General features: G+C 35.8%; 1 protein-coding gene across 6 annotated transcripts in view; it reads left to right on the forward strand.

Annotated features, from left to right (window-relative positions):
• Positions 1-18714, forward strand: part of znf280d (zinc finger protein 280D) — a 90273-nt gene that overhangs the window by 37673 nt on the left and 33886 nt on the right. For 5 of the 6 annotated variants that reach the window (XM_052040487.1, XM_052040485.1, XM_052040486.1 and 2 more), the window contains 5 exons: positions 1570-1761; positions 5176-5355; positions 6471-6571; positions 6857-7077; positions 15364-15521. In XM_052040487.1, coding sequence (XP_051896447.1) covers positions 1570-1761; positions 5176-5355; positions 6471-6571; positions 6857-7077; positions 15364-15521 — 852 coding nt within the window. Of the gene's footprint in view, positions 1-734; positions 794-1569; positions 1762-5175; positions 5356-6470; positions 6572-6856; positions 7078-15363; positions 15522-18714 lie in introns of those variants that run through there. The other variant, XM_052040489.1, reaches the window with a different exon arrangement.

The following is an 18714-nucleotide window of genomic DNA, read 5'->3' on the forward strand; positions in this document are numbered from 1 at the left end:
TTCATTCAAAAGTGCATACTTTTATATTTATCTTTGCATTTAGATTCCTCAATCATTAGCTCACCTGCTTACTTGGTATCCATTTCTTTGGCTGATTTTGTTCTTCCTTCAATCGACATCTGGCCAGCTGGCTTGGTATCATTTAATTATTACAGTACAAGAACCTCTGCAGTATTTACGAGTCAAGTGACTTGGCTGGAACACAAATTGTGACTCGGATAAACACCTCTCCCACCAAACCCTTCTCCAATTACCAAATCTTCCTTGCCAAATATTTTTTCGATGCAGATAGATAGTCTGCTGCAAGTTCTCCTTATAGAAGAACAATTAACTTGAAATTTGAAATATCTTTTTAAAGGTAATTCCTACTCTTGACAAGCTCAGCTGTGAGGTCACAAGGAGTGAAGATCTTTTGAAGCTAAAATGAGGATTTTTCCATGCCAAAGCAGATTTTTTTTCAGTTTAGAAATTATCGTTATAATAGCTCTCCAAGGTTTAGTCTCGTCATAAGTATTGGATTTTGAGATAGCAAGATAATCATTTTTTTAATAAGCTGATTAGCTTTATTTCTCAATAATCTCTCTACTGGCTTCCCTTAAACCACTATGATGTTGAAATCTTCAATGACTAACAAACTGTAATTTCCTGAAGCCTTCCTTCCTTTCTTTGTGAAAGTCAGCTCAGTTGGAACAGGTTGAAATTATCAGTTCATCAAAGAGAACCAACATGGGCAGATCATGCTTCATGAATCTGATTGAAGTTTTGGAGGAGGTGATAAAAGTAGTGAACAGGGGTATGTAAATGAACTTTCAGAAGGCATGTACTTAAGTACCTCAAAAGAGCCATTAACCAAAGTTGAAACTTATGGACTTGATGGCAAAGTGAAGGTAAAGTGACAGTAGAATAACGGGTGATATTAAAATTAAATTATTATATTAAACTCTAAGGAATCTGAAAGCTTAAGAGCTTGTTGAGATTTTCAGAATTTTTAAGGAACTGTTTCCCCTTGGAGCATCTAAAAATCAGTTAGCTCTTTAAGGAGAAAAGTTAGGAAACACTTCTGCAAGTGGAGGAAGTTGAAAATTTGGAATTTGATCAGAAAGCTGGCAGTTGATACCAGTCCAATTGTTAATTTTAAAACTGAATTTGATATATTGTGAAGTGGAGCCATTAACAGATAAGGGGGAAAAGGCAAGTAAATGAAATTGGGTCACAGATCAGCGGTGATCTCATTGGAATAGTGATTCAGGTTCAAGGGACCATTAGAAAGATTGGAACAGAAATGGGCAATTATATCCCTATATCAGAAACTTCAATAAGTGGTTAAAATGTTAGTCAAATATTTACTTATCAACAGTGTCAAGGTGAAAGATCATCAATGAAATGGTTTTTTTCCATACTGACTTGGAAAGTGGCATTTCAAGAGAAACGATTATGGACACATGTGAAAATTGAATCTTATACATATAGACCAATTAGAATTAAATTAATTGAGGTTACTGTGTTTTAATTAATTAGTACATTTTAGTTACTGGAACCTTAATTAATTTTTTTGTGTTTAATCCACAGGAGTCACTTCACAATCAGGAAGAACAGGGCTGCCTCAATTAAGGCCAGTTGGTACGGGTCGAGCAATTCCAAATATCAGTTATAGTCCCACTCAAATGAATTCATCTATACCAAGTGGGCAGAAATTGGGGCAGAAAAACTCTCCCAAACCTCTTCAAACAACTCAGATCCTTAACCATGCTAGTGGAATAGGTAAAATTGAAATAAATCTGGTTTATCCTTTCTAAATTTTAGAGTGCAGATCTATTTACATGTGATCCTTTTAATGAAGTATTAGATTTAATTTACCTTTGTTCTTCTCAATTGCAAAATCAATTGTGATTGTGCAAACTATTAACTCCATTGTTTTTTATTAGATTACTAAAACAAAAAGATGTTTAAAGAGCCCGTCCATTATGTTGTGCGATGTAGCAACGTTTCCTGGGATAACTCTCTCAGAGTAGCAAGCCGTAACAATCTATAGATAAATGTCTCTGTATTTTATAGGGAGATGTGGTGACTTGGTTGATCCTGAATCAAGAGCCTCAGCATAAATCTTGGAGAAGGAAATGAAGGAATTGAAACCAATTAAAACGGCTGTCTAAAAACTCTGCTATTTCTAGAATTTGTTAGATGTTTTTGAATGTGGGAAGAGGTTAAATAAACTTAGAAGAGTTGCCACGAAGTATTTGTATCTAATAGCAAAATGATGGAAGAAGGGAACAAGTGGAGATTTGGAGATCAAGGAACATGTGGAGCTGAGACGTTTAACTGACAGATGTTAAATAAGCCAGTGCAAAGTCAAAGGTTGAAGAAGGAGAATCCTGAAAATAATTAACTGGGAGAGATATCCAGTGAATGAAAAGTGCAGGTCTTTGTCCAAGAAAAGAATAAGACCCAAATGTTATTGATTAGTTAAAATTTGTCATTTTTGGAGAAATGGAAGATATGTTGCTTCCTTAGGGCCAGTTTTTATACTGGATAAAATCTCTCCTAAATTATCCTGACCCAGCTAATAGAAATCTGACCCAACCCTGACTTGTATACACTGATCAATTATAGAATGCTGGGCCTGGAGGAAAAATGACTTTAGCAGAAAATCAAAAAAAAGCAGAAAAAAATTGTCAAAACTTGTTACCTTGCAGAACGTGTGGATGCAGCCACATGACTTATGGTCGCTTAGTCAATGAGAGTGCTTTATGTCATTAGTGCTCGACAACTAAGAGCAGAGAATATAACAACCCCTTTTAGAGCTGATTCAGTTCTCACACTCAAAGTGCCAGTCTCGTTGGGTCCCATCAAGTTCTGGATTAGTAGCCAGGCTTTAAGTTAAGTTTTGAGCCTCAGTACTTAGTACTGTTTATGAAGAGTGAGCCTGATCCCCAAGTCTGGGGATTAATTGTTTTTTTTGATGCCTGACAAATCAGACATTTACAGTTGATTCTCCTTCTGTTAGGTAGCAGGCTTAATGGACAACTACTTGCTGGGCTCTATCCAGGAATCAAAAAGATTTGGCCTGGATGTTGAATATATGTTTGTACCTTTATCCATCTTGAATTGCTCTGAATTGAATGGTGTATGGCTGCTCAAGTTGGTTATAGTGACATCCAGCTTGGGGAAAGGGAAATATTCCATCTAACTCCTACCTTAAGCCTAGTAAATGGTGGTAAAGCTTTGATAGGTTAAAATATGTGATATTGTTCACAATATATGCACTCACTGTCCTATCCTGCCCTGCTCTTGCGAATTGTGCGAGACAGTGTGAAGGTAGTAGTATGGAGTTCAGGGAGAGAAATAGTTAAGGCTTGTTAGATATGATCATCATCAATTACCTGTATTGTGAAAGTGTTACCTTCCATTTGCTAGTTCATGCTTGGGTTTCGCATTGGTCCTTCTGCAGGCTTTTTTCATTGATAGAGTCACAAAGGAAGTTAAATGATGCAATTATCAACAAACAGATACAGTTTAGCACTCAAGATGCATTCCCAAGATCGAGAGAGCTAATTGATTCAGCTCATAAAGGGGTTGTTACTTTCTGCGCTCCTATTAGCCAAGCACTATATGTATTTTCTCATGGTAGTGGTGGCTCCTGTAGATCTCAAGCTTCTTGCATATTGGAGTAGACTGGCACTGTCCAACATTTATTTGTTCAATTTGTCTGTGAGTAATGATACCAAGTGATGAATGTAGTGCATTTACCCATTTCACCCGCTTAACTTAAAAAAACTCATATCAGCTTTTAAGGCTTTTCCTCACAGCTTTCTGTTTTAAATATCCATTGGATTTAATAGCCCTTGCTGGACCTGACTAACTGCCTTGCCTCTGTCTTTTAATTGTGCTCACACATCAAAAGAATAGTCTATGTAAGCCACTTGCTGAGTACTCTGGTCTGATGATTGCTCCATTGAGTGTTGGCAAATGGGCCATTGTTGAGTAGATGCTATTAGATTGTAGTATTGATAATTTCATCTCCTGTCTAATGAAACTGATAAGATGTTAATTGGTTGTAGCAGTATTGGACAAGGAGAAGGCTACTTGACCACCTTCAACCCTGTTAGCCATTCTGGGATCATGGTTGATTTGTGACCTACCTTCATTTACCTGCCTTTTCCATGTAGCTCTTTGGTAGTACAGATACATCAATCTCAGATTTATCGTAAACAACCAGCCCAGCATCAATTGCCATTTGCAGAAAGGAGTTGAAGCATTCCATCATCTGCATGCAGGAATGTTCCCTGACCTCACTCATGAAAGACTTGGTTCTAATATTTATGTCCCCATCAATCCTTAGACTCCATGTACCAATCTTTTCCCATTGGTATTGAAAACTTCTAATCAAATCAGCCTTAATCTTATGAATTCTGGGTAAAACACATCTTAGCTTGTTATCCATCTAATTTAACCCTTGGAGTCCAGGTTTCTGTTATCCATGTAATTTAACTCTTGAAATCCAGTTTTCATTCTGACACTGCATGTTGTCCTTCCTACAATGTAGCCACGGTATTCCAGATGTGGTCCAATTATGGCTTTTGACCAAGTAAAAGCTGTTCTTTTTTTTAAGTGGCTAAAATACTCACGTGTTATTTGTTTGACTATTGGGGGAAGAAAAAAGTATAACACAATAATTAGGGGTACTTTGTTTGTGATGATAAATAATGAGTGGAGGTTGGCAAGATTCCCACTCCTGAATGCTGATTTTGCTGTTAAAATTTACATTAGACATTGTTCTATTTGCCTAACTGTAAACTGGAACACAACGGCAACAGCTGCCAAGCTGTTGATATCCTGGTCATTGGCAGTGTCTCGTCAGAAAACTCCAAGTTATTGAGTTCCATCTGGGAGACCAAGCTTGAATTGTTTTCATGTTTATCAGTTCCCAATCCTCCTAGTAAGTTTTTCTTTTATGTAATAATTTTAGATCATAATTTTCTCAACACTCAAACAAATTTATTAATTGGTGAGTAGAGCAAGTATTGAATCATTTCATCAGGTTGGTTATTCGTTGGTACAGTGGTAGAAAAATCATAATGATAATGCTAAAGTTTTGTTTTCCAATACCCAGTGAAATTGTTTCTTAATGTAATATGTTTTAACTCTGCAAAGAGTCATTTACTTTCTTTTTCACAGCAAGTGCAGCCCAGAGCACAAATGTCAGTAGCAAGCGCCCAGCAGCCTGTGAGATAAACAGTATTGGTTCAAAGAAATCAAAGACATTTGAAGCTGGATCTGTAAATAATCCATCAACTTTATCACCATCGTCAACTGGATGTCCCGCAATGGTGTCATCGTTTAGCAGTACATCAAAAGGTTTTCATTAGCCTTTTTCATCATAAGAAAGTTTTCTGTTAAACTGTCATTGTTGAATTTGGAATACACAAGTATTTGAGATGATGTGATATAGTTATTTCTTTAAGTTGTACCACTGTTACATAATTTCATATCAATTAATACAAACTACTGATCTTACCTCCTCAGCATGTTGCAGGGATCATTCTATCACACCACAGGTCAGAGCCAGCACTTAGTTTTCCCTGTTGTTAATGGTAGATTGGTAGAAATAACCATTTTACAGTCCTCGTGGAGACAAATTCCCATATTCAAACCGAGGACACCCTCCATCCTGTTGTGTTAACGTGCCAAATGTTATAGATTTCACAGCTCACAACTGAGTGTCCAGGAGACACTGCCGGTTATTATCAGAATCGGAAATGTACCACGTCTGTAACCTTGTGACCTGGCAAATATCTCACTCTATCATTAATATCAAAACAGGGGATCAGCCCTTGTTCATTGAGGGGTGCAGAGGGCAGGCTGGGAACAGCATCAGGCATTCCTAAAAATGAAGTGCAATCCTAGTGAAGCTGCAACACAGGATCAGCATGCAATACATAGAGCTAAACAATCCCACAATTAATGAATCAAATTGAAACAATGAAGTCCGACCACATCTAGTCATGAATGGTAATAGACAATTAAATAGCTTATGGGAGAAGGAAACTCACAAGAACATCTCCATCCTCAGCGATATTCCTAAGCTAACAATGTGACACTGTTTTATAATCTTTATTACTGTTGTTAGAAAGCTATATTTTTTTCAAATCTTCATTTTCATGTGCTGCTGTAATACGGTTAAATCTTGATATTGGAAGACCATTGTATTTTAACTTAAATTCCAACAATAAGCTAGGTATGGGAATGGAGGCAAAATAAAGTGACATTTAGAGACTATATGGTAAACTTGGGTTTAGTGTTAGCAAAGTATTGCTAATGTACTATGCATTAAATTGGAGATTATTCTTGGATAATTGAGAAAGCCAGTAATTGTTGTAAATTATGTAGGTTCAATATTACTTACACTGTTGAGGATTTGATTAAGCTGAATATTTCATTTTTGTTATTTAAATAGTAAATTATTTTGACAGGATCACAAAGTAATATTAAAAATGGAGTACCGGTCCCAAGGGCTTGTCCAAAATGCAATATTCACTTCAATGTCTTGGATTCTTTACGACATCATATGGTTGTAAGTATTTTCTTTTGATTATTCATTTGAGTAAGACGTGAGCATGTTATCTTTGATTTGAGTTTGTCCGTGCAAATAACTGAACATAGTTAACTTTTAAGTCATATTGTTTACAAGATACAGCCTTTTTGAAAAAGCAATAATCAGAGTAACAGTCATTTTATTCTAGTGTCATGTTTGTTTTAATGTATACTGTGCACAAGAATTAAAATATGGTGATTATATCTAAAAGTATTTATCTTATAACCACTGATAAATGATACCAGTATTTTTGTATCTGTTGAGTTCTGCTGTCCAGATCTGGTGTCCAGCTACTGTCCTGTAACATCATCTGAGCAATCTCCAAACAAGGTATTAGAAATTGAAAAGGGGAAACTTATAATGTTGGTCAATGACTTTTATTATGGAAAAGATGATGGTGAAGCCCACCTAAATCAGCAAGATCAGAAGACAAATACAACTTTCAAGTGCTACAGCTGTCTGAAGATCCTTAAGAATAATATAAGGTACTATAAAGTGTTTTTTGTATAAGTTAACTGCCCAAATATTTGTAAAATAGTTTGTTGTTCAAAATGACAGTTTACTTAACCACTTTCATTATTCAGTTAAATCTACAGTTAATTTAAAGTATTTAAATTTTCATTTTAAAGCTATATGCTCTGCAATTACACAACATATGTAAAATTAATTATAAATTGAAGAGAAAAAAGAAAAAACCTTTTGTTCAAGACTCCCTCTGTTCTTTATTGGGTCTTACACCAGCTCTGGACTATTGTTTTAAGTCTCATTTATGCTGCTCTGAACTGGTCTCCATGAGAATATTTTGCATTGATTGACAGCCCACTTAGAGCTTCCATATGACTAAAGGCAAATTTGGATTTATGAATTATAATGTGAAGTATTATTCTGTTGCTTCATGACGTCAATCATTCATGCTGAAAGTGCGATGCACTGTTCTCTATTCTATGATTGATTGTAGCACATTTGTTTTTTATTCATAGCAAGGTCCCACGTGCGTAGTGTTTTCATACCCACTCTGCCTTCACATTTTGTAATTTACTATAAATGATCCATAAGTTATATTAAAGTATCTTCAGTGTGTCTGGTTCTTATAGGCATTGCACTTTCATAGAATTGTTGCAGCATAAGGTTTCCATCCTGTTACGTTAAATCACTGAAAATCCTAGTGAAAGGAAAATAATTGATGCAACTGCAAATTTCTGATTTGGTGCTTCTGAAAAGCCAGATTTGAATAGCAGGGCTTGAATCTTTCACTTTTTACTAGCAGTAACTGAAAACATACTGGTTATTATTGTTTTTGTGGTCTGATTAAACTCTTTGTTGGCAATATAGCCTAGATTTGGGATTTCACCTGTTTTTTTGTTCTTATGCCAGATTAGGAGTCATCAAAAAAAAATCACATTAGTGTATTCTCACATTAAGAAGTTGCAGTTGTGATTTGTTCCCATTTATAAGGGATAGAACCTGATTTACAAAGGGCAGTTGGTACCTAATTTGTACCCTGTGGGCTGGGAATTAGGTCAGTCTCATTAAGGTGCTCTGTCGTTGGTCGCTCATAAATTGACATATAGGGAGAGGGGGAAGTCGAAAGGGGTGGGAGATTAATCAGTGATACGTGGTGGACCAGCATAGCCATTGCCACTGTGATTATCAGAGGCATAGATTGCAGCACCTTGGACTGACATGCATAAGTATTGTCATCTTTATTAGTGGAACTTGAGTCCAAGAGGACAGCTCGTGAAAATCAATATGGAGGACTCAGTGGCAAATGAATGAAGGTCCCAACTGGGATCATTAAAATCATGTATGGTTCTGGACTTGCTGTGTGGTTTGCTTCATGTTTTACTGTGAGTGAAGGTCGAAGGTTATAGGCGCGACCTCAAAAATGCACTCTGCATGGATTGAGGACATCATCACATGAGCAAAATAGGATAGGGAAATGATACCCAATCCAAGAGAAAATGTCCAGTCCAGTATCCCAGTCAGGGGGACTTCTGCCAGAAATGGAAATAAATACTTCAAAACATGCACCAAGCATACCTTATGCATAATTCACACATACAAAAAAAGTAATTTTTTTATTTCTAATTCAATTTCTAGGCTTAGTACTATCCATCCATTTTGCTTTAAGAATGCAATTTTTAGCATTTGGTTATTGTGTACACTCTGCTAACGAATTACATTTTTTTGTGGACATGTTATAAAATGCGTTTGTCAGTCACGTGATTAGATAACACTGGATGGGAGAGGTTGAGAGTATCTTTGGGGATGGGCGGTGGGGATCCCAAATTAGTGAAACACAGGTGGCAATGGGTGACTTTGAATGTGCATTATTATCTTTTCGAGTTGTAAGTTATGGTACAAGCTGATTATAAATTTATGAATTTGCCAAACACTTTTTGTAATAAATAAAAAATATTTGATTTTGGAAAGCAATAATAAGAACAGATCATCACTTGTGAATAAATCAAAAGTATAGTAGATTTTTATCAAACTAAAATGACCTCAAAAATACAAAGGAAAGCCACGGCATTACCTAACATATCCCTTGTCAAGATTTTCTTAATGGCATCATTATAACGCTCGTTCTTGACTGTGCAATTGGGACATTATTACTTCACATCTTTTTTGGTTTGCAACTATTCAGTAGTGTGCTAGAATGAGTGACTTCTGTGACTTGGTACTTATTCTCTTTTCTATTATATTTGATTTCTGTTCCTTCCTCCACTATTACTCTCACTTCACAATAATTGAAATGAAACACACTTTCACATAATTAATTGTTGTGGGTAAGAGAATGCTTTTTTTCTTTAAATCAAAGAGGGTAGGTAGAATCAGTTGAAATACAGTGATAATAAAATGTGGATTGGTGCAAACCTACACTTTTTTAGCATGGACCTTTTCCCATTTTGTCTGTTACTGCAGCACGTTGCGTAGAATTGAAGTTTTTCTCCACAACGTGGGATAGTCTTTAAGTGCTTTACCTTGGATTATTTTTGAACACCTCCAGATGGCAGTGGCAGAGTGGCAAATGGAAGAGCTCGGTATCCTAAGATTAAAATGGAAAATGCTGCTAACGCTCAGTAGGTCTGCCACCATTTGTGGAGAGTGAAGCAGTGTTAATGTTTCTGAATAATGTTAATGAGTATTAATAGCAGTTTTATTTTTTAATTAGATTTCCAGTATCTTGCTTTTCTAGTCCTGCGTAATATTTAACCTCCCCTAACCTCTAGAGAATTGTAGATTCATGGAAAAGTTAAAAGAAAACTTCTAGAAATATTGCACAGTAGTTTCTCTATATAAACAAAAGTAAATACATGTTTACTTAACAAGTAACATGACTTGTCCAAATGAAGGGTCTCAACCCGAAACATCAACTCTCCATTTCCCTCTACAGATGCTGCCTGACCTGCTGAGTTTCTCCAGAAGTTTGTCTTTTGAACGTGACTTGTTACTTGTTTACTTAACAGGTAGATAGGGTGGTGAAGAAAGCATATGATGTGCTTACCTTCACAGGTCAGTGCATAGAATGTTGTTGGGACATTATGTTTTAACTTTACCAAACATTGGTTAGATGGTAGTTGGAGTGTGTGTGTAGTTCTGGTTCCCACACTATAGGAAGGATGTAATTGCGCTGGGGAGAATGCAGAGGAGATCCAGCTGGATATTGCCTGGATTAGAGAACTTTACTTGTGGGGAGAGATTGAATAGGCTAGATTTATTCTTCCTGGAGCAAAGGAGGCTGAAGGATGACTAAAGAAGTTTATAAGATTATGAAAGGCGTAGATAAGCAAATTCTTTTTCTCATGGTGGGGGTATCAAAAACAAGAGGGCATAAGTTCAAGATGAGCAGAAAGGGCTTTGAATGGAATTTGAGGGGTAAGTATTTTACACAGCAAGTGGTTGCTATCTGCAACTCGCTGCGGTGGAGGTAGTGGAGTCAGATACAATCAATACATTTCAGAGACACTTAGACAGACATTTCAGTAGGCAAGGCATTGAACAATATAGACCTAATGTTGCAAGTGGGATTAGTGTAGATGGACGAAAAAATCAGCGTGGACATGGTGGGACAAAGGGCGCGTTTCTGTGCTGTACATTTCTGTGACTCAATCTATGATAACTGTGTTCTTTTTTTCCATTACATATATATGCATATTGCTCATTGAATTTTTTGGCATTTTACTATATAATAGTACAGTGGAAAGAAATAAAATAGCCTTATTTCAGTTGGAAACAAATCAAAACTCAAAACCTTGAGAAAGCCAAAGTTGGTGAGTATATTTATAGGTACTTCAGAGTGTGATTGTGCTTCACTCTTAGTAGATGATACAATATTCCACAGTCTTCATTACCATTTTTTGAATAGACTGATGGCGTTATCAGCAGATTTTGTTGGAATTCCCTTTGGGAATGCCTGGTGAAAAATAGTTGGTAGTTTATACTCTGTAAGAACTGTTCTTGTGATTGAATAACTTTACTGTAAGATGCAGCAAAAAAGCTTTTGTAAGCTGTTTTAACAGCCAGACCCGTTTGTATCACAGTCACTTGCTGGCAGTTAAGGTCATAGTTGCCCTGAATGAGAATTCTTAAAGGAAAGCAGAAATAGCAAATGTGAAAAATGAAATATGATCATGGCTTTTGAGAGCATAACGTGCATGATAAAATGATCTGTAGATATTATGGGTGATGTGAGCTTTCTTAAATAATGCAAAAGAAATATATAATTGAGGGTATTTTAATCGCTATTATATGTGCTTAAAAGCAGAGACCCTAGTTATTGTGCCAGTGATTTGTCTTGAGAGCAGCTGGAATCTAATGAATAATTTTCTGATTTCTATGACTGGAAAGTATTAAGTATGAAAGCAATTCTTCTGTACGACCATTGTGTAATTTTAGTTTTGTTTGTAACTAAACAGCTATTATCAATCCCATTCCCCTAATTTTTACTGTGTTTGCATATGTTCATTTGTCTGCCATTTTTGGAAAAGCAGTGACAGAATATGATACAACCACAGTTATCAACATCGTAGCTATTTGCCTATCAATTCAATATAAAGGTGTAAACAATATGGAGTATCAAGCACATCATAAATTATCTTTTTGAATGCCAAGTCTATTTTCTACAGCTTAACTCACCATGCACTAAGGTGATGCATTGTGTATATCACATCAAGTTACTCATAGGCTGGTCATTGTGTATTACTAATGCTGAATAAATATTAAAATAGAAAACACTATCAGGCAAACAGAAAATGTATTCCTGTACTTCTTTAGTAATATAGTTTGCAGAGTTATATTTTGCATGTTTGTCAAGTCAAAATTCAAAATAAATTAATTATTATATGGAGAGATAGGTATTGTATTGGAGGGTGGTATTCATGTTTGGGTAATGAGCCAGATTTAGTTAACAGTATATTGGTGTGTGAACACTTATCTCAAAGTTATCATATTATAATTGAGCTCAGCAGTGTTTAAAAGGGGAAATATGAAACAGCTGCTTGTATTTTCGATTTATTTTAGGCTGTTCTTGTACTAAAAGAGGTAAAAACTGCCCACAGTAAACAGGGCAAATCAGTTAACTGGTAAAACCAGAGAACAGCAGAAGTTGTTAAAAACAAGTTGATATGTTATTAGTTTTTATCCCAAAGTTGCAAGAACTCCAGTTGCTATAACAAAATCATGGATGGCAATGGGAGGTAATGGACAATGTAAAACTGAAAAAAAACAAAAAGTTAATGTAAGTCCTGGTAAGTGGAGGGGTTGCAAAGAACTGTAAAAGTTGACAAAACCGATTGAAAGAAATAGGAAATTTTAAGAGACTTGCAAAGTTTATCAAAATAAACAATTTATTTTACAACTGGAAAAGGAGAAATAGTGACTAGGAACAATGTGAACCCTTAAAGTGGATAATGGTGATACAGTACCGTAAAAGAAAATGGCAATTGTGTTGAGTAATTACTTTGTGTCAATATTTATAGTAGAGGAGAAATCTATCCTGAGTCCTGAGAACATTAAAATTGAATCAGGGACATGGCCTTACCAAATAACAGCGGCACATCCCCAGTCCCAGAGTTTCTGTCCTAAGGTTTTTAAGGAAGAATAGAACACTCCATTAGATTGAAATATTTCAAATGTTAGTCTGTCATTTAAGGAAAACAAGAGAAGGAAACCGGAGAATTATAGAAATATTAGCCCAGCTTCTCTTTTGTGAGTTACTAGGGTCCAAATTTAATAATAGAACAACTGAACACCTTGAGTACTATACAGAGAAGGTCATGTCTGACGAAAGTGATTGAAATTTTTGGGGAGATGATAAAATAGTAGACAGAAGATTGAGATGAGAGCCTGTTAACTAAAGTGAAGCTCATGCAAATTAATGCCTGGCTAGGAAAATGTCTGTCTAGCAAGAGGCAGAGAATACAGGTAATGTTGAAGTACTCAAACTAGCAAGATTAGCCAGGATCCAAGGATCTTTGTGACAGTCACAGCTGCTCAGCTTATTTATAAATGACTTGGATCACTGGATAAGATGTAAGGTGGGGATGGGGGGACATTTTAAGCATTATAGATGGAAGAATTAAATTTCAAGAATATTAATACATTGAATGAAAGCTGGCAAACAATTTCAAGATATGTACATATGAGGTTCTCTACTTTAGGTCTAAAAAGGATAGAATCAAGTACTTCCTGAATGTTGAAAAGCAGGAAGCAGTGGAGGTTGAAGGACTTATGTGTTGAATGTTTGTAGATTGGGCAGGGAGTTTGATATTAATATTCGAGTAGAAGACTGGATTGCAAGGGCTACAAAGTTATACTACACCTATTTCAAATTTCTGTTGGAACACATGCAGAGTATTATTATCGATTCTGTGACCACACTATAGGAGGGAGTGCAATGTAGATTCAGATTGATCAAGATGATATCAGGACTTTTAAAGATTGTATTACAAGAGGTGGTTACAGAAATTGGGAATAAAAAAGAAAATGCTGGAAGCATTCAGCAGGTCAAGCAGCATCAGTGGGTAGAGAAACAGAATTAATATTTCAGGTCAAGAATCCTTCATCAGAAGGCAGAAAAATGCAGATGCTGGAAGTCTGAAACAGAAACACCTAACATGAATTGTCAACTTTTATCTCCCTACCGATGCTGCTTGACCTGCTAAGTGCTTACAGCATTTTCTGTTTTTGTTTTGGATTTCTGGCATCTGCAGTTGTTTGCTCCAATTACAGAAACGAGGGTTGATTTGATTTCAGTATTGAAGGGAATTGGTAGTGTAAAGAGAGACAAAATTACTCTGCTGGAGAAGGCTAGGATTGGTGAATGTGGTATAAAGAATAGAGCTAAGCTACTCGGGATTTAAGTTAGGAAATACTTTGGCAAGCAGGGAACTTGGTGTAATGGACTCTCTTCAGTAAACCTGCAGTTAATACCAGTTCAGTTATCAATTTTAGATTGAAGAATAATAGGTTTTAAGTGCTAGTGCAAATGGCAAGTATCCATGTTAAGTCACAAGAATTGTGTAACTAGCTCTGGGGCTAAATGTCCCGGTGCAGGGTTTTGAACCGAAATGTCGACAATTTCTTTCCCTCCACAGATGCTGCTCGACTCGCTGAGTTCCTCCAGCAGATTGTTTGTTAGCTGTTCCTGTGTTCTTCTTAGAAGGTTTTTTACTGATTATTTAGAAGTATTTTTACAGACACCATGGTGTTAATTTTGAACCCATCAAACACCCCCTCACCCAGCCCCTTTCTATCCCACCCTCACACCAGGTGGAGTATTCAGATATTTGGGGAATAAAGGACTCTGGAGGTGGGTTGCCTGTTTGAATCTTTTACTAACAATATGTGCCTCAGATTTTGTCTCGGGCAACTGTAAAACTGGCCAGCATGTGGAACAGGTGGTAGATTTCTCAAGTTTGAGAAACTGTGCAGTGAAAGAAAGGACAGAGCCAGTGCTATGGAAGAGGTGTTTTTCCAATACTCCCTTTAAATTTGGAGCAACCATAGTGTTTTCCCCTGTCCTGCCAAGCAAACCAGTTGCCCCCACCGACCTCTATCTCGCTCACCTACACCTATTGAAATCACACTGAGCTCTGTCTCCCACTCCCACCAGAATAATGTAATTTCCGCTCCAATCTGATAGGATCTTCTTGAGTGTTTCCTGTCTGAGCTTGTCAAGTTGGTTTACAGGTTGGAACCTGGAATTTTTTTAAACAGAACATGTATTCTGTGGGGATAAAGTGCTGTATTTCCCAACCAAAAGTATTCCACCCTGCCTTGGTAATCCCACTCAAGTAAATATCAAGGCCTTTTTGGACTGGATTCTTGTACCTAGGGAATGTTATGCATCATTTTACAATTCTAATTTCTTTATTTAATGTGTACCTGCTGCTTATACTTGTTGCAAGATAACCTATAGAATACATTTGGCATTGCTAGAGGACTATTCAAAGTTAACATTATGGGTAGATATTCTGGTCAATACCCTTTTATATGCTGACTTCCGCTGAGTTCCTCCAGTGCTTTGTGTGTTGCTCCAGATTCCAGCCTCTGCAGTCTCTTGTGTCACCCTTTTATTATGTTAGGAGTACAGCCAGATTATAACTTTATTAGAGCAGTTTGAATTTCTGTGATCTGTTGTGCATTTTGCAAAGTTGGACCAACTGTCTTTACTGTATGATTTACTTACATATATTATATAGTAATTAATGTTTAGAGCTGCATATCAGAGATAATGGATACTTTATTTACTGCCTCATCTTCGTTAGGTTTATGAACCACATGAAGCATCATATGGAACTGGAGAAGCAGAGTAGTGAGAGCTGGGAAAACCACACCACCTGTCAGCACTGCCATCGTCAGTTCCCCACACCTTTCCAGCTACAATGCCACATTGAAACTGCTCACTGTCCATATGAGTCAACAAGTAAGTGCTTAGTTGCCTTTGTATGTTTTGAAATAACAAAGTTGCTATTTCATCTTTTTGTTCAAAGTAATTTGAATAAAATGCATTGGCTATATTACATTTAAAATTTTATGTTGCTTTCAATCGCATAGAACACCAACAAGGCTTTTACCTGTGTGTCTGGGATCTTTCTTAAGTGGACAATATATATGAAATCCTGCACAATAACCATTATGATCATGTTGAGGGAAGAATCGTTATGTGTGAGTTTGGGAATCTGTTGCTCATGTTAGTGCTGAAATTTCCATAAATTTAAAACAAGTCATGTACTTCCTTGAATAGGGCAATTTTTTTCTTCATTGCAGTTACTTTTAATTCACAGTTGCAGAATCTATGCATGTTGCTCTCAAATGTAAATGTCGTATGCAAGATAATGCATGTTGATTAGGTCAACAGTATAAATTCATCCTTTTCATGGCATTATTTCTCTCGCACAATTCTGAATGAAACTTTACAGAACTGCCATAATTCATTTATAATTTTTTTATTATCCTGCTTTGTGTGGTTTGTTATTATTATGACTTCACAATCCAGTACTTCATCTAACTAAAAGGATTTATAATGGAATGCTTCCTGTGTTCTTCTGTTAAATTGACTTTTCACTTTATTTTTCTACTTAGGGTGTTCTCTCAGTATGCTTTTTAATCTGTTTTTTAATTCATTTTGTTTAAGGCTGTACATTTGTGATTAGTTAGCATGTTTCCCTTTCCAGCCAGATAAGCTGCAGTGCATACCTAATCATCATTGTTTTGTGAATTTAGGTGAGTTTAGAAATCAGGTCATTGAAACTCCCAAATCCATTTTTAGTCCGATATCCATATCATACAGCTATTGCTCAGTCACTTTGTTGGAGCTAAATTTGTGGATACATTTTTTATTTTCCTCTTCCCAATACCTCTCCTGTTGCTCTTACAATAAGCTTTGATGTAACTTTAATTATGAGGCTTACTTATAGAATGATGTAGCTGAGAAGACTTCATTTTTGTTTGGGAGTTTTGCCATTGAGAAGAGATGTGAAAAATTAAAAGTTGTCAAGTTTAAATGGCACATTTAGATGTTTCCAAGTGGATAGGCTCTGTGATGGGAAAAATATTAATACCTTCTATTCTTAAAGCGGGTATAGTTTCCTTCTAGATCAACTAACAATGGGTTTAATTACAGATAAAATACTAAGATTTATCAGTTTTTTAATGTGACTTGGCCAATTTTTGTGTGAAATTGAAAATTAATATATTTTGTATAACATTTATCCTTTATCACAAGTTTTTGTGTTTTTTTTACCCTTTTATTATGGGAAGATTTCAAGGGGGATAAGAATGTAGTAACTTTAATAAACCACTCAAAACTCTGTGACTTGTTAATGATTGGTTGGGTAGAAATTGATATTTATGACAGAATTTAGGTGAGTTTAGCATGAATAATGAAAATATACAAACAGGTCCACAATTTATTGTTAGAGACTGCCCAGCTGGGCACTCCCAATGATTTGCTGAGTATTTTGTGAACTATATTGTATTTCCACATGATCCCAGAGGTGGAGAAATGCACTCAATTTCATATGGGATTTACTTACGGAAGTGATTTATGGTGGAACTGTAACTAGATCTAGAAAAGTAGATAATACCTTTTGCAAGAAAAATATTTTTATAAACTTGATGTTTTGTTAGAAATCAAGTAGAATTTGGAATAATCATTGCCCTGGAATTTCCAGTGAGAAATAGTGATGTCCATAGCTCACTATTTTAATGGAGGAAATCTGACAATTACTTTGGGAGTATGTGCATGTGTATTTAAGCACAGAAGTCCAGAAGTTTATGTTGGTCTTTTTCACTCCACCGCTGGTTCCAGTATTTTGCAGTCCTTGGGTATTAACTATTCTTGTTTTTTTTATAAGAAAGACTTGAAAATATCAAGTTTTGTTATATGGGTTATGTGAGTTTTCAATAGCTTATTAAGCCTTAATGATCTTGCTGCATTATTTAAAAAAACTTTCCTATAGATAATATTTCAAATTCCATGGACTTTAAAATAATTGTTTTTTAGGTTTTTCAATGATATTTCAACTTCCCGTATGAATGTTCTTCTCTTTATCTCACTCTTTGTAAAATGGCTAAAACAGTGGCTAAAAGTAGTGGGTTTTTTTTACTTCCTGCTTTTAATATATGTGAGAATGCTTAAGTATGATTGTTGAATAATCTTGACATAACTCTTGCTGGACACCAGAGATCCTACAGAATATGGGAAAAGGAAGTCCATCCACATGAATTCTAGATCTTTGTGAGCAACTTCTGTGGTTAGCAGGAAGCACCTTCACTTTACAACTCATCTCAGAATATGAACCATGATTAAGCTGTCATTCATAAGACATAGAAGGAGGAGTCTGCTATGTTATATGTTATGTAGCTGAATTTGTAAATTAACTTATTTTCTTACCATATCCTTATATCCCTTAATTCTCAAGCTGCCCAAAAATTTCAGTTTTAGTTGTGAGCATCCATTGTCCTCTAGGGTTGTGAATTTCAAAGATCCACAACCCTTTAATTGAGGAAATTTTTCTTCCTCTCCATCCTAAAGGGATCAATATTTTATCATAAACTTATACCCTCTAATTCTAGCTTTTCTAGTTGGGGGCAGCAATCTCTTAGCAACTACCTACCAAGGGCTCTGAGAATGTTATACATGCCACTTATTATTTCTGTTTCTCAGTAATAAGATACCATAACTGTATTTATAATGGAGCTGCTGCTGTCCAAATTATTTTCCATACACCAAAAGGTCTGAACAGGACAGTTATGTTTATTATTCCCAAACTACGGCTTTATTTGTACAATGTAACTTTGTTCTTTAAAATATTTCCAGATAGTCTGTTAAAGGTTAAGAGGTGCACAATATCAAATACATCCTTTGGTTAGAAGCATTATAATTGCTGTTAAATGGAATATTATTTAAATGCACAGCAAGTCTTTGAGGTTGATTTTTATTAGGTCAGGTTATTGAAAGGGATGTAAAAATGGTAGGTAAATGAGATTGAGGTCAAAATCAACCATGATAAAATTGTACAAGATCTAGGGGCTAAATGGCCAGTAGTTTGTATATTCCCATGTTTTGTTCTGTTTTAGTTTAATATTTAGTTTAATAAGATTTAATATTTAAA

Source organism: Pristis pectinata, chromosome 28 (assembly GCF_009764475.1).
Source record: "Pristis pectinata isolate sPriPec2 chromosome 28, sPriPec2.1.pri, whole genome shotgun sequence".
Classification (NCBI taxonomy): Eukaryota; Metazoa; Chordata; class Chondrichthyes; order Rhinopristiformes; family Pristidae; genus Pristis; species Pristis pectinata.